The 16300-nt window shown below is 34.1% G+C and overlaps 3 protein-coding genes across 9 annotated transcripts in view; all 3 read right to left on the reverse strand.

Moving 5' to 3' along the window:
* Positions 1 to 1843: 1843 nt before the first annotated feature.
* Positions 1844 to 5319, reverse strand: LOC111432034 (UMP-CMP kinase 3-like). 4 transcript variants are annotated; one of them, XR_002708597.1, is made up of 11 exons: positions 5235 to 5319; positions 4432 to 4492; positions 4197 to 4248; positions 3943 to 4060; positions 3652 to 3808; positions 3443 to 3523; positions 3244 to 3351; positions 3072 to 3143; positions 2434 to 2484; positions 2180 to 2218; positions 1844 to 1919 (listed from the first exon to the last, which is right to left on the reverse strand). XR_002708597.1 is itself a non-coding variant. In XM_023068824.1 (10 exons), the coding sequence occupies exons 2-9, from the start codon at positions 4462 to 4464 to the stop codon at positions 2476 to 2478; spliced, it is 630 nt and encodes a 209-aa protein (XP_022924592.1). In that variant the 5' UTR covers positions 4465 to 4492; positions 5235 to 5319; the 3' UTR covers positions 2007 to 2218; positions 2434 to 2475. The 4 variants fall into 4 exon arrangements, 2 of the variants coding, with proteins under 2 accessions (XP_022924592.1, XP_022924593.1); XR_002708598.1 differs by lacking the exon at positions 1844 to 1919 and adding an exon at positions 2329 to 2401 and having other exon boundaries at positions 2007 to 2218; XM_023068824.1 differs by lacking the exon at positions 1844 to 1919 and having other exon boundaries at positions 2007 to 2218.
* A 417-nt stretch (positions 5320 to 5736) lies between these two features.
* On the reverse strand, positions 5737 to 11376 carry LOC111432032 (nucleolar GTP-binding protein 1). Of its 3 annotated transcripts, none has more exons than XM_023068823.1 (14): positions 11180 to 11376; positions 10599 to 10732; positions 9863 to 9989; positions 9677 to 9741; positions 9441 to 9554; positions 8930 to 9004; positions 8494 to 8532; positions 8345 to 8416; positions 7903 to 8016; positions 7523 to 7594; positions 7399 to 7435; positions 6861 to 6973; positions 6321 to 6527; positions 5737 to 6146 (listed from the first exon to the last, which is right to left on the reverse strand). In XM_023068823.1, the coding sequence occupies exons 1-14, from the start codon at positions 11265 to 11267 to the stop codon at positions 6054 to 6056; spliced, it is 1350 nt and encodes a 449-aa protein (XP_022924591.1). In that variant the 5' UTR covers positions 11268 to 11376; the 3' UTR covers positions 5737 to 6053. The 3 variants fall into 3 exon arrangements, with proteins under 3 accessions (XP_022924591.1, XP_022924590.1, XP_022924589.1); XM_023068822.1 differs by having other exon boundaries at positions 10599 to 10735; XM_023068821.1 differs by having other exon boundaries at positions 11174 to 11376.
* A 1174-nt stretch (positions 11377 to 12550) lies between these two features.
* The window catches only part of LOC111432147 (NAD-dependent malic enzyme 1, mitochondrial), a 9979-nt gene continuing 6229 nt past the window's right edge, over positions 12551 to 16300 (reverse strand). For both annotated transcript variants that reach the window (XM_023068966.1, XM_023068967.1), the window contains exons 11-19: positions 15794 to 15907; positions 15326 to 15391; positions 14839 to 14911; positions 14656 to 14742; positions 13809 to 13863; positions 13639 to 13710; positions 13382 to 13444; positions 13177 to 13291; positions 12551 to 12785 (exon numbers count right to left, since the gene is read on the reverse strand). In XM_023068966.1, coding sequence (XP_022924734.1) covers positions 12711 to 12785; positions 13177 to 13291; positions 13382 to 13444; positions 13639 to 13710; positions 13809 to 13863; positions 14656 to 14742; positions 14839 to 14911; positions 15326 to 15391; positions 15794 to 15907 — 720 coding nt within the window. In that variant the 3' untranslated portion in view covers positions 12551 to 12710. The remainder of the gene's footprint in view (positions 12786 to 13176; positions 13292 to 13381; positions 13445 to 13638; positions 13711 to 13808; positions 13864 to 14655; positions 14743 to 14838; positions 14912 to 15325; positions 15392 to 15793; positions 15908 to 16300) is intronic.

Below are 16300 nucleotides of genomic sequence, written 5' to 3' on the forward strand. Positions count from 1 at the left end.
AAAAAAAAAAAAAAAAAAAAAAAAAAAAAAAAAAAAAAAAAAAAAAAAAAAAAAAAAAAAAAACACCACGCTGTCAAGACACCGCCACAGAAGCAAAAATAAAGTCTAGTAGAGGGCAGAGGAGCAAGAATCGTACCAGGGATCCTTAAGTGTGAAAATGTTAAGCTCATCAGTTCTCGAGTCGTCGTCGTCATCAGCTTCTGGTTTTCTAGTTTCGTTCAGAAACCCACTTCTCTTTCATGGTCGTCTTCTTTTTCTAAGCTCTCCATTGCGTTCGACGCCATTAAAGCGCCTTCTCTTTCAACTCACAATAGAGTACGTCTTCTCTCTTCCTGTCTTCCTGGGAGAACAAAAAACAAAACAAAACAAAAACAAAAAGTTCTTTCGGTTGTTACAATCTCGATTTCGAGAAATGATGGAAAATCTTTTCGGTTCGATCGCGGTGCTCGTTGAGGAAATCCGTGTGGTTGTTTTGGTGAGGCTATGAAGTTAAATACAATGGTATTCGAATTCACCTGACTGTTATGAGGGATGCCATTTTTGGATAATGCAGCCATGTTGTTCGACGAAATATCTAGTTGAAAGGAAACTGGTTTTGAGAACAGTTGAGGAATATTGGGTTGAGCAAATGACTAACTCACGTTGTTCGGCGCTCTAACCTACAATTGAACAAGCTTTTCAGTCTTATAATAACCCACGAACTCTCTCTTTCTAGCTTTACTTCTTATGAATGTAAAAGGGGTTTTGGATGAACGAAAAGGATCTCTCTCTGTATAAGATTCCGATAGAGTAGAATTCTGAAACCCAAAGCTGGACGGAGAGAAGTGAAATAATGGAAACTAGAAGTGCTTTATCATTAATCACTTGAGTTTCATGGGTTTGTTAGTATGATCGGTCATTTGATCACATATCAGTGTTTGAAAACCTCCTGTAGGTCAAAGTCCCATTTTGAAGTTAGATCGGGGACGGAGATGGGCAATGGCACATAATCTTTTTCTAGAGAATGAATGCAACTAGAATCCTGTTGGACCAAAAAAAAAGAGAGAGAGAGAGAAAAAAGGTAGGTATATAAGTGAATATAATTAGCGGAGGAAAGTAAAACTAAAGCAAAATCATGAAGGCAATATACTAAAAAGTTGACAATATTATATCATTAAAAAAAATGTTTGAGGTTTTTTGGGTGCTAAACAATGAAATAGTTAAGTTTAATGATATGATCATGTAGAGATTGGTTGTTGAGAATGGTATAGACAAAGTACTCTAAAGAAAAGGAGGTAGTCAAGATAAATAGTTTAAACCAATAAATATGATATTTAAGGCAAAACTTAGTCTTACCTTGTCCAAGGAAGATTAGTAGAAGTGGAACTAAAATCTCACATTTGGTAGGAGTTAGTAAAGAAGGAGAAGATTATGAGCCTCCAAACAAGGAAAAAATTCAAGAGAAAATTGGAATTGTCATTGATACCAACAAGGATAATGGTATCCTATTCTAGGCTTATGCAATGAAGGTAGGGTATTAAGATTTCAATTTCTAAAGAGTAGTTATCTATCCTCTCTACACAAATTGGTTTTCCTTGTACTATCTACAAACCATGCTTTTTTTAACAATGTTTTCTAATGAGAATTTAGGGTGCATATTTGGTTAAATTACAACTCATGTCATTGAACCTTTCTAAAACATGTCTAATAGGTTCTCAAAGGTTCACATATTCACATTTTTTTATACCCAAAGAATCTATTATACAAAAAGTTGAATTTTGTGTTCAATAAATCATCAAGTTTTAACATTAAAAAAACGTATTAGATGCAGAACTAAGATTTAGCAACGAGTTAGAGCTCTTACAACCTTAGCTGCAATGATCAATTCTCCCCTTCCTCGTCTACAGGCAAATCCTTTTCTTTGAAAATGTGTAAAGAAGCTGCCAAAAAGTGGCTGAAGTTATATCTAGCTTTAACATTAGCGAAGGGGATGGGGTGGGGCGATGCAAGGAATGAGACACTGTTGATAAAAGATAAATGGAAGCAAGGCTTGCCTTTATTATTTAAATCAACGGATACAATCTCAATATGAAAAATTTAGAGACAGAGACCTCTTTTGTAAGATGCACACGACAAAACTTAGTAATAAAGTACGATAACAATAATAAGAATATGGTTAACTCCTTGTATAGAATAGAACCTAAACATCCAACTCTGATGCAGCCAGCAAAATCAATACCTACCAATAGCATAAGGAAAGAAATTAGAAACACGGAGTTGAATGAGCTAGCCAAATGTTAACATTGGGAAAACTTGAAATGATGAAAAAGTTGATAGTTTGTGACAAACCATTTCCACTTTGGGTTATTAAGACAAAACTCGTCGATAAACACATATAATAAAATTTTTCAGAAAAGATGAACTCATCTGCGAGGTTTGTGATTACAGTGTTACCTCAAAGGAGATATCAACGCAGAACTACCGGGCAGTTCATCTTCAGTGAACCTGCAACAAGGCAAACCACAGCAACATCAGTACCAGTAATGAGGAATGGTAAGCCAGAATGTATTATGCATAATAACAATGTAGCAAAAGCGCAAACTACATGTGTGGATCAATTTGGCTGTCACGTTCACAATAGCTAGATGTATAGTGTAGAAATCAAAACAAACTTTCCAACCATGTCTTTGTATTTAAAGGTCATGAAACTAAAAGCCACATTACGACAATTAACTTCCACTGATCTCTAATGAATTGCATGTATGGTTTCTGTTCACTAGCCACAAGGTCAAAAGGCAATAATCTAATATGTATAGAGTTAGGGCCACAAAAGTTGAAACAACCACAGACCATAGTTTCCAGACATCTAAATACCAGGCACGTCAAGATATTGGACCTTCAGACCCTAAGAGTGAGTTTAGTTCTCCCTCATGGTTCAGATTTTGAAAAGGCCAAATTCCTACATTTTCCTACAATCCAAACTTGATGGGCTTTCTCATCCGCATAACTAAGGCTGGGTTCCAAATTTTCTATTAAGAAACTGCAAGACGTGTTAAAGAAAACAAAAATTAAAGCATATCAAGAAAACTTACCTGTTTACTTTTTGGAGCAAAAATGGCTTTAACAGATTCAAAAACCTCCTTAACAGGCCTAGTAGCGTCAATCTAAGAAGAGTAGAACATGATTCAAGATATAAAATAAAAAAGATAATTAAAAATAAAAGATGCCAGAAAGTATTGAAGTCTGGAGAGAGAGAATCAACACCTTCCGAACTTTCCCTTTGGATTCATAGTAACGAATCACAGGAATACTAGACTCCAAGAAAACCTTGAATCGCTTCCTAATTGTTTCAATGTTGTCGTCCACTCTACCCTGAATTATTATATCCATAAAGACAATTCATAGCGTGAAATTAAATTTTCGAAGAACAGATTTAAATAAAGAGAAATTTATCCCTTCAAACCTCATTCCTACTCAACAGGCGCCTCTCCATCTCCTCCTCAAGACAATCAAAGAACAGGACAACAGATGGTTCAATGCCTGTCTGCAAAACATCAATCATACAGTTGAATCAAGCACTGCCTTGGATTGTACAACCTCAAAAATCAATTATACAGAAATATATTGATTTTTAAGAAAACAATGGCCAGAGAAAAGAGAGAAATGGCTTACAACAGCTTCAAATGCAGCACGATTTTCTTCGTTACGAGGGAATCCATCAATAAGAAATTTGTCATTACCACTTTTCTCCATTGCTCGTTGAAGAAGCTTTATGGTGACCTCGGAAGGAACAATTTTCCCTTCTTTAATCATGTTTTGAATCATCGTGCTAAGAAAAGAAAATGGTAGGATCAGCAGGTACTACATATTTTGTAAATGGTCAAGTTGCGACAATGTATAAAGTTAGGAAGGAAAGAAGTAGTGAGATTTAGAAGATATTATATGAAAGGGGAGTATTCATACCCATTCTCTGAACCAGATTTGATCTCTGCTCGGAGAAGATCCCCAGCACTAAGATGAGTGTACCCGAAGTGTTCAATGATATTTGAACATTGAGTACCCTTGCCACTACCTGGCCCACCTGGTAATTATAAAATCCAACTACAGCTTAGTACCAGACGAAATTTAGCATAAAAAGAAATGTCGGTTCATCTCATAAGGAATCTAGAAAAGAAGAGAGCCTATGAATTTATTTAATCTTTGAAAAGTTTACTCACCTAAAACAAAGACAACTGTGGGCTTCTTATTAACTAAGCTTCCTTTAGTGTCCTGTAATTGCATTTTAACCATGTACCAAGACTTCAGGATCAAATAGTTCATTCAAGAAGGAAGCAAAGACAAACATCCCCAACAAAACTAGTGTCCAGGAAAATCCTACGATGGAGATTCTCTGATCTTTCAATTGACATCACTTTCCTCAATATATGAAGTAAAAACGTGGTCAAACCTTACCTTAATCGGAGCAACATCAGCGACAGTCCCCATGACACTGATTTAAAAGTGAACTGACTATCTACACAAAAGCCAGATAAAAATATGTCAAAACCAGGTTTGAGCACTCAAGCAAGGAGTAGAGAATAGGTAACATAAAGAACGTAATGTGATTTTCATGCTATGAAAGTTAACGATAAGTCGAAGAACACTAGGCTGAATGTATAAAATGTTAATCTACTTATTCTCTAAATCCTCGAACACAGGGAAACCGAAATCTTCCAAACATTAATATGAACATCAGCTTTGATCGAATATCTGCAGATCCAAATTGCTTGAACGTGGTCATCCATTTAGGATACAGAAATAACGGCATGTACAACTTCAAAACATTCATAACGCTAATAGCACTGTCAATGAAGATACAGGCAAAAAGGAAAAAAAAAAACATCGGCATCCTTTAGAGAACAAATAAGCCAAAGAAAATGCAAGCCAAGAAATAAAGATTCGCAGTTCATTTACAATTCTCTATTCTTTGCCTACCAGAAAAAATGGCGGTAAAATTTTTCAAAGCCAGATCTAAGCGAGTAAACTCCAAACGAACTAGTTTCAGAATAAAAAACACTCAGGAACTCAAATTTCTCTATTCTCCACACGATTTCAAAAGGCCAAAGGAAAAATACGTCTGGATCCAAGCGGAATCGACAAAACGAAGGAGATCAACAACATTCAAGCGAAAACACGACGGCAATGCAGAGATCAAACAAGAAGTAGTGCAATCGAGTAAGTTCCGAGATAAAAGAGAGGAGATCAAAGAATCTTACAGTTGAAAACGGAGCGCGCCAAGGAGAGAGAAAGAGATCTGAAGAAGAGGAGGGAAAACGCGGCATTAAACGAAGAGATAGTGAATGCTTAAATAGGTAGGGGATTGACCGTAAGAATGAGCACGTTAAATGGTGTTTACGGCCGGTATAGGGGTACTTATGTAATTTCACTCTTATTTTTTATTTTTAAATTTTCGTGTGTAATTTTAGAGGTCACGTAATTACAACGGCTACGGTGGTCTTCTTTAATTTTCTCCGTTGGTTCTTCTTTGAGTAAATTCTATGGGGCGTTTGGATCCTAATTAAATATAATTCGACTGTTTGAAGATGAGGAAATTAATTATTTTAAATGTTATCTCAAACCCTAAATTACGATTTTTAACTTATTTTAAATTAAATAAAATTTACCAAATTTATACATTATTTCACCATATTTTGTTATTTTTTTTCGTGAAAATCATTATCGAATCTCTAGTGTGACGATTCTTCGGTCTCGAGCTTGCTAAAATCAAAATTTTCTTTTCTTTCAGATGAACTCAGTAAAGAGCCCTCTAATGTTCAAGAATAAGCAATGATAAATCATAATTGACAACTCTAAATGAAAATCTCACAGCGTATGGTTTACAAGTCTACGACGACTTTAAATTACGCGAATGCTGTCCATGTCGTTTCCTCGATAGAGAATAATACCACGAGGGGACAAGGCAGGTAATGATAGTTGTGGGTTCCTGACTTGAACATTGTGACATGATTATCAGTGTTTCGAGTTTTCCAAATTTGAGAGTCTGGTTTCGCTATCAACGTGCTGATTTTCAGATGCTATGAGGTCTTCAAAGTTGTGTTTCCGTGGTCGCCTTTTGTTTTGATTCGAGTCATTTGAGAAACCAGCATTTCATGTACTCTTTCTTTCAACTGCAAAGATGGCATGTAATAAGGAAAATTTGTATTGAATCATAGTTGTAAGAATACTCATTTTGATCGATTCGTGTACACTGCAGTATTTTAGAACACGATAATAACTATAATAAGAACTCGGGTTAGATAAGAACTGCAAGTAAACAAGAGGAAAAGGCTTGCAACAATTACCTCGATGAGTCCTACGTCATTCTTAACCGATACCAGCAAGGCTCCATCAGGTCCCAATCGCCTGTACCGTTCTAGTTCAATATCGTCATGATCATAGCTTTCAGTGCTGAAGATTACAGGAGACTCTTTCAGAAGATCACATTTGGAGACGACATTGAGCCACAGATGGTTGCCATATCTTTCCTTCATTTCTTTGTAGATGGCCAACTGTACAATATAGAATGCAGATTAGGGTGGAAAAGACCGACATATTTGACCAGTTCTGATCGGTAACTGTCGTCCGTTTGGTTGGATTTCTTCTCGGAGATGTAATTCATGTCAAATTCGTGAATAACATTAGCATTTACACATTAGTTTAACCATCAAATTTCACTATCAACTCGAACCTGACTCAATTAATTAAGATATATATCTTCGACAAAGAGATCAAATATTTGAATTCTCAGACTCGTTGAACCAAAAAACCCCATAAAATTGCACTGATATTGTTCTATTAGATGTATTATATTGAATTTGAAAATGGTGATAGGCCGGTGATACCTGATCGGAAGGTGAAGTGCCACATTCTCCAGAGAGATCATGTACAAATAGCACTGCCGTTGGAAGGTGCGACAGAACCGCAAGTGTCAACTTCTCCAAATTGTTTCTGTCATCTGCAGTTCCAGAGGAAAGTTATGTACCAAATAGACATTTATAATACTGTCCGGTAAATTTCTTTTCTTGAGATGTCGAGGAAAGATCAGCACTATGTCAAAAGTATCAAGAAATACTAGAAATACAGACATAATGAGTGTTGATAGTATAAATATGAACACTAACCATTTATATGGATAATTTCAGGTGTTAAATTTAATTTATCAATTCATACAGTTTTTCATGATTTTTCCTAAAATAATCCAACACCGACATGATATTGATATCATTTTCATAAATTTGAAGTACCCTATTTCGGACGTTATAGACATTTGACTCGTTTAACGGGTCCCTTAACGACATAGAAGAGATGACTCGGGATTGGCACTTCAATTCATAGCTTGGATTAGAAAAAACTGAAATTGTAAGCATTAAGTGCAATTACCATCAGATCTTTTCAGAAGGCCAGGAGTATCTGTTACCTGCAATCAGATTGGAGAAGAGAATAAATTGAATTGAGAGGGGAAAGAGAGAGAATTAAATCCACGTATTCAAGGGTAAACTATCACCTGAAAATGCTGGTAGTTTAGGACTATATGACCCATCAGTATTCCTCGTGTAGTGAACGGGTAATTACAGATCTAATGGAAAACAATATTAGCAACAAAAATCCATCAAGATTCAGGACTGTCATTCTCTCCAGCACAGTCTCTGTAGATCAAGTCAGGTTTGGAAATGATTTTGAAAGAGTTAAGATCAATTTTTCACGTTCATAAATGACTGAAAAACATGTTTTTAATCATTCAAGATCAATTTTGGTGGTAAGAAAATTGTGTTTAAAACTGTAACGTCAAACGTTAAATTGATTTTGAATGATTAAAGGCACGTTTTAGAATGTTTTTAAACATGACAAAAGTGATCTTAACCATAATAGTAAATATGTACACACCTCAGGCTTCCCGGTAGAGAGGATTCGAACCAAAGACGACTTCCCAACATTTGGGGCTCCAACAAGACAAAGGGTTGGTTTATCCAAGTCTACAACTGGCATTGCCCGTAAAGTCTGACAATTTGTACATATCAAACATCATTGTAAATAAATGTAGGTTCCATGTGTTAAGTAGCTGACAGATTTAGATGGCCTTAAGCAAGAAAAAGTGCTCGTTGGCTCCAAAAAGCATATTAAAGGATCAAATATGTCATTACATGAAAAAGGGTAATGTCAAAGTGATATTGATTAGAAGGAAAGATGCTAAGAAACTACACCTTCAGGCATTTAAATCAGAGTTTCAATGCAATGATAATTACAAGGGGGAATGGTACGGATTTTCCCCATAAATACGATATTCAATTAATCATAGCAGAATTTAAAAAATAAAAATAAATAATACCTTTGCAATCTGTAACAGATCATCAACAGCTTTTGCTTGATGAATATAGACTTCTTCTACTTTCTTCATACCCTGCATTTGAAATAACATCATGGGTAATGATTTCACATATTTGAACAGAATGCCACCTCATTAAGGAGAGAACTAACCACACTAAGGCTTTCCTCTGCATCCCGCTTTGATGTGGACTGTAAAAAGAACATTGAAGTACAGTCCCGATTAAAATTACGTTAATGAAATAAATTTTTCTTTTCGTTGTTGTGAGTGTGTGTGGTGGGTAGTCACTAGAAAACTAATCGAGGTAAGTCAAAAGACAGATTTTTAAGCTACATTTTGTTTCGCCAACTCGAAACTTTACTCTCTAAACAAAAGAAGAAGAAAAAAAAGTTTTACCACATTCTTTTAAGTCACATAGCCAAAATGAAAGCAGACCTTAAAGTTCCCAAGAGTATGAGTGCTTTTTTTACACATTTGTTAAGAAGTGATGAAATTTATATCTAATCTATACAATTTAACAGAGGAAAACAGAGAAGGAACCAATAACTATCAATTCATAAGACTACAAAATTAAAAAAAAATCCTAACCTTCGCACAGAGAGAAGCATGCTCCTTCCCTACAGATACCACTTTCTTCCTTAGATTATCAACCTTTCTCAAGACCTGTTAAATGAAGAAACATTGTTGACTGATGATCCTTCACAAGAATGTTTGCCATGGAAGTATTATGCCATAGAATCGCATGTAAATTTCAAAAGATTAGGATTAACGTTGAAGAAAATAAAGTATTATCAACAAAGTAAAAGTGCAAGAACTCATTAACATGGCACAAAATAACAAATATTTCCACATAAGCAATCAAGAAAAACATATTAAAATGTAATTTCCAAAATAGATTTCCAGCCTTCCAAAATTTAAATCTATTGCGACAAGAATTTCATATGCAAATTCTAAAGAGGCCTTATAATGAGTAAAGTCCTATGATTTTAATCATTAGAAGATTATAAGTTCGAAAAAGAAGTCATTATTGAAGGATATGAACCATAATAACACATTTATGCCGCAAAAAGTGGATAGAAAGTAATGCTTCATAATATACCTCTTCATACTTTCCATCTCCAAGTGTCAACTCAATGAGAGAACATTCATAAGGGTGAAGATATTCTTTCTTTGGAAACTCTTCTAGGTATGTTCTTAAGGGAACTGCCAACTCCTAACAAAGGAAACAAGATGTCACGATGAGCTTTACAATATTTCATGTACGATTACAATGCACCAGAGTAATTCTTTTATATCGTATATAAAAGTGGACTGATATTTGGGATAAGAACAAACTTTCATCAGTGTATCGAGCTGCTTAGCACCCCTATTTCTCTCCCTCTTTGCAATATTGGCTATTCCTGAAGATGGATACAAGAAAATCAGCATAAGCAGAAGTGATTTGAGTCCGCTTTCACTCAAATCAGATCACAAGACCAGCCAAGCAAACACAGAAACAGAACCGCATGCTACTAAAAGTACCCTTTGTAGGGCTAACCCTCTTGGCCTTCTTTAGTGCAGACTGGAAAATATCAATAGATGGCATCACCATGGGCAGCTTCTGAAATGCACCCACGCTCTCAAGATTCTTTGATGGTTTATCTTTTTCCTGGAACCAGGACATGAGACAGTAGCCACATTCTGTCAATTACAGTCGAGTAAAATACCACGGCAGAAGAGCTAAACATGAAATAACGTGAAAAATGTATAACTAGTAAAAACTATCTAATATGGATAGAGAAAGAGATTTGCCCAAAGCAAAACCATGAGAGCTTATGCTAACCGTTAAATGAACACGACTCTCCACAATGGTATGATATTGTCCACTTTGAGCATAAGCTCTCATGGTTTTGCTTTGGGCTTCCCCAAAAGGCCTCATACCAATGGAGATAGTATTCCTTGATTATAAACCCATGATCATTCCGTAAATTAGCCGACGTGAGACTTTCATCATCCAACAAGTATCGCATGCAAATAGGTCAAAGCATGTGAAACAAATGAGAAGTTGAGCATTCTAATGAACAAAATCAATTTCAGTTTAAGGACAAACCTTCAAAATAATGTAAAAAATCTTGTTTTCTAAAAATAAAGTGAAAATCGATTGAACTCAAGTTTTTCGATTTCCGTTCATAACAGGTAACATATTTCATTTGCATCAAATTAAGATGTAAGACGGCACAACCTCCGAACTAAAGTAAAAGAAAACAGAACCAAATACCTTCACTTCATTTTCATCTTTTGTTTCAGTTTTCGGTATATAACTTCCATTGACAACGTTATATGTTTCAGTTTGAATCGACCTGTGGAAGCATTGATTTGGATAAATCCTAGAACTCCTAATCACATGCATACCTGCTTAAGAAGAACACAAATAGCAACTATCAGAAATCAGCATCAAAAAACAAGTGCGAAGAGATTCTAAAGAAAGCAACTACCGTTAAAATGAGTAGGAGAAGATAATGAAATGAAATCAATACAGCGAATACATCAGAAGAATGGAAATAAAAAGTACTAAAATCTCTAGCATTCTAATTTTCAAAAGAAGACAATGATATTTTCTATCTTGCTACTTGTTCCTAATCAACAAGCCGCAAAATTGACTTCAAAATGCAGTAAGAAACAGATTTCGAACAAAAGCCAAAGTATCATTCAAGAAACTAAGAAATGGCGGCGATTGAGCAAAGCCGCGTCTATCAGCTTCAATTTCAACCATACAAAAGCAGTGAAAGAGATACGAAAGTTAATCATCCTCCTGAGCAAACTAATCAAGTACGGGAGGGCAAGAAAAAGGACCAGAACCGTAGTAAACATTGAAGCTTCGGATGATGAGGCGTTTAGTCGGAGGGCTCTGCCAGAGCTGGAAGACGGTGCTGCAAGTGCCATTCATTCCGTCGAAGCTTCTCCGGTCAGGTCCGTAGCTCCATGAGAGGGGATTCAGAGCTTACTAAGGCTATATCCTATTCCCGGTTATGAAAGTGCGAAGTTCGAACTCGTTACTTGCGAAAAACTACTGTAGTCGATATTTTTTTCTATTTTATAAAAATTAGGTTAAAATTGTGAATATTTCGACTTTTAATTAAAGATAAATAAATATATATATATATTAAAAAAATCACCGCTACAAATTTTCGATTATGTATTGTGATGTCCCACATTGGTTGGAGAGGAGAACAAGTGTGGAAACCTTCGCCTAGCAGACAGCGTTTTAAAGTTTTGAGGGAAGCCCTATAAACCTCTCACGCATTTTAAAACCTTGAGGGAAGCCCGAAAAAAAAAAGCAAAGGAAGACAATATCTAGATCTGGGTCATTACAGGCATAGAAGGGATAATATAATAATTTTTAAAAACATAAATACTAAAAAATGGGTTAAATTGAACCCTTTGTAGTTTGAGAAATAAAAAAATTTAAAAACTTGGATTAATTTAAAATATTTTTTAAAGAAAAACTAAAAAATATATCTCCATTAGAATATCTTCCTAATTCCCAATAAGAAAAAAAAATATATTTATAACTGATATAATCACTTTTTAAATATAAATTTAGTATAATACAAATTTATTTAAATACTATTATAAGACATAAATGTTCTTATTGACAATATGTTGTTTAATAATTTAAATAATATATATTATTATTATTTGTTAAAAATATGTTCTTTTTCAATATTTTATACTAAGATGTAAAATATGTTTTAAAATATGATATTAGAGCCACGTTTTTAGGTTAATTTTGTAATAATCTTGTTAATGAATAAAATTTTCAAAGTTTAAATTTAATTTTTAAATAAATTTATTTGATAAATCAGAAAAAATACAACCAAACCTTAAGTGATTATCTAAATTGAAGTATAATTAGATTGTCTAGTTTGATTCCTCACATATTAAAAAAAATCTAAATTGAGGAAAATGTTGTATGTCATTAAATATATATATATAATTTGATAAACAAGACATTAATAATTATTTTAAAAGTCGATGGCTTGAATCCGCGAGTAGGAAAAAAAATTATATTGAATTGTTACAAAAATCTAAAAAAAATTAAATTCATGAAACTTAGAACCAAAAGAAATACTTGTAAGTATATATATATATATATATATATATATATATATATATATATATATGACAAATACACAATATATATAAAATATTAATTATACCAACTCCAACAAAAAAATATTTGCTGAAATGTGAATATAAACAAATTTGATCTTTATGACTACCTTACATTAGAATTTAGAACTTCCAATTTCAGATGGCAAACTTAATCGTGTTACAATATAGATAGTTACATAAAATAAAACAACTATTTTGTTCTTATAAAGGTAGATTAATCTTGATTGTAAACAAGTGTCGGATATTCTGGACTCCACATGTTATTTTTCACGAACTCTAAAATTTGTTCCTGAAAATTAAAATCATGAAAATAAGATTACTCCACGACGATATTATTGACTTATATGGTGCATTATATTATAAAAATCATACAATCAAATTTATGGGATACAACAACCATTATTGATCCATGGTTCAATCATCCACTCCATAATTATTGAACTAAAAAAGAAAGACCATTACACCTCATTTCGTTATTTAATAATCTTTCTAATCTATTTGTCGAGAGAGCCTATGTCATAATCAATTGAGGATCAGAACCTCTAACCTAATTGTCGAGAGAGCAAATGTCATAATCAGTTGAGCTAAGTTGAGATCAAAAGTATAATCAGGCATGGAGCATCAGTAATTACTGTCTTTTGCGATAAATAGGATTGAGAAAGTTTAAGAATATAATCTACCTTGCTAAATTTTTGGAGTTCTCGAGCATCGACACCACGGTATCCTTCGACAAGATCCTCTTCGATGGCTTCCATAATAACAGCTGCTGCAATTTCCTTGGTAATATCACGGATGCTACAAACAAAAACAAGCTCCTGAAACTTCTCACTTTCTCATCTTAATCAAAGAAAAGTATTTAAACATCAAATTAAGATGATGACTTACCTAGAAATTGATGGATAAATAATGCCTTCGTGGACTTCATCTTCAGTCATATATGCAGCAAGGCTGTCGTCACAAATGGAATGACAAAGAATCATTATTGTAAGAAGCTGTTTTGTTAATAATTCAATGAGAAAGTTCAGATTATATCTTGTAGTTGCCATTTGTCATAACATTGTAAGATTGCATTATTTTGTTTGCTCTAAAATTTGCATAAACAAAATGTGATCTACAAAAACTTGAAAGAACAGAAGCCTTACCACTCAGCAGCAGCTTGCAGCATGCCATCAGATACAATAGGAGCGCCAGATAGAAGCGTACCGAGCCCAATACTACACAAACATGCATCCACACATATCATAAACCAAACCTAGAGTATCATAAAATGTTCTCTCTATCGCCATTATAATGTGCAATTTGGCAAACTAACCCTGGGAAAAGATACATGTTGTTTCCTTGGTTGCAGTGACCAATATGACCATTCCCTGGAGAATATTATACTTATATTAGAGCACTTTCTAAAAGAACGTAGGTAGATGAACATGCTGAAGATTATTGGGAGGGAGTCCCACGTTGGCTAATTAAAAGGAAGATCATGAGTTTATACGTAAGAAATACTATCTCCATTGGTACGAAACCTTTTGGATAAACCGAAATCAAAGTCACGAGAAGCTTATGCTCAAAGTAGACAATATCTTACCATTGTGGAGGTCCGTAGCTTCTAAAAGAACATTTAATGTATTTGAATTCATAAAAATAGATTAAATGTTGTCTCTAGCATGGAACTATAAGGAACTAGTTCCATGATCGATGAACAAAAAGACAAGTCATGTTATAGTTACTATTAAAATTGTTATTGTTAGCATTATGAAGATAATATAACTGACTAAAGTCTTTATCCTTGATTTGTTTTCGCTTATTAAGAAAGAAATTTCACCCAGAAGTAACATTTTTGCAAAATAATTTCTCAAATTATGGATGCATAATGAAAAAAGATAGGGATTTATAAAACGGATGTTGTTTTAAACAGGATGTTCAAGCTAAGTAGACGTTTAAAAGTGCCTTCAAATCTCGCTAGTTTCAAGAACATAATTTCATGCTGAATGCATCCCAAAATTTCCTGTATTCAAACTTTTACTCATTCTTCCAACAACTTTTACAAAACAGATCCGAGAATGATATTCTTGAGCTTAATTTTTTTAGAAACATGCCTTTTGTTCTAGAAGCTTAAAACAGAAGAGAAAAGTATTAAAGCATATGACAATTATTTTACATACCAAAATCAACATCCTTGAATGGGCTTCCACTCGCAAATATGACGTTTTCACCCAAGATTGAGAATGCTTGTTCAGGAGTGCACTCGGCTACATGAAAAAAATTCTAAGAATTAGCAAGCCGCTGAAGGGCGAGATTTGTGACCTATGCATAGGTAGAGAAATCCATAGATTATTCAACTGTACCATTTGTTGTAGGATTAGACATGGCAAAAATAGCCGGTCTTGTAGCTGTTGATCCTTTAAGAGCCTCTAATACCTAAATACAAGTTGTATAAGAAGAGTAAATTTCACAAAGTTCCACATTTGGGTGATTGGTAACATTTATTTCTTAAATCCTAAACTATGCACAAGATAACCAATTCAGTTACATTTTGTTTCATTTGGATTTGTCCTATTCTACATCATCTTTTTTACTTATTCTTTTCACTATCTTATGTTTCTATTTTCAGCCGCATCTTTCTAAGTCCCATGGGGCCTCCCACAGAATATGACCCATGTTTACATAAAGCAAAAGGTAAAAGATGTGGATATGGAAATGGAAATCGTCCATTTCTCTTTTCCCCTCTGTCTTCATCCATTGCAGGTAGTATGTATAGTGTTTGAATCGCTAAAATTCTAACACACTATTTTAGGGCACAAATAACTGAAAGAAGAGTCAGTTCGTTAATACCTCCTTTGTGAACAATCCACCAACGGCAGACAATCCCAGAAGCACATCAGGCTTCACTTGTTGCACCTAATATTAACATTTTCAAGGAAATGGCAGAAAATAAAAATATGTCCGACAAAGGGACAATAGAGAATTAAGATACTGATAATTAAATAAAAATAGAAAAATCACACTGAAATAAACTAACACGAGAATGATATATAATTTCAATGCTCTAATGTTCAACGTGTTAAAAATGCATGTATACTTTCATTTATGATGACTCATACCCAACAATAAAATTATGATGCCTCAAAAGATTGGTTTCCAGAACTATTTAAGCTCTCCACTCAAATTCCACCTTTTTTTAACAACTTTCAGTTTCTAAATGTCGACGTCAAAACAAAGATAGTAGTGGAGATAAATAGTAAGACATAATTATTTTATGCAAAAGTAGCTATGAGCCCTATAAGTAAGGAGAGTACAGACCACTTCCACTAGACTTGCACCTTCCCTCAATCCTTGACGATTAATTTCCTTGACCTTTCTTGCAAATGGACTTGCATCTTGATCAATATTTTCTCGTTCCTCTGTGATCAAACCCTGACAACGACCAAAAAAAAAAAGGAAAAACAATTAACAAAGATATGAAAAGTTTGATCCCACATAACCCAGGTGTTATTGACATACCATGTTCCCTTCTACCCGTTGAAGGATAGCGACATGATAAAACAACATCCTATAGTATAATGGGCGTAATCTAGGCAATGAAGGTTATTGCAAATGTAAGCAAGAAATATTCAGGCACAGGAGAATGTTGGCTCAACTCCATAACTCAAGTAAGCTCATAACTCCGAAATATGTTGACAAACAAAATAATATAAATAAACTTTTAAAATATAAACACAAGGAAGTGGGAGGAAAATCCCTAGGGCACATAAAGAACATTGAGGATCAGAACATATGTTTTTTTTTTTTTTTTTTTTTTTTTTTTTT

This window comes from Cucurbita moschata, unplaced genomic scaffold (genome assembly GCF_002738365.1).
Source record: "Cucurbita moschata cultivar Rifu unplaced genomic scaffold, Cmos_1.0 Cmo_Scf00037, whole genome shotgun sequence".
Taxonomy (NCBI): Eukaryota; Viridiplantae; Streptophyta; class Magnoliopsida; order Cucurbitales; family Cucurbitaceae; genus Cucurbita; species Cucurbita moschata.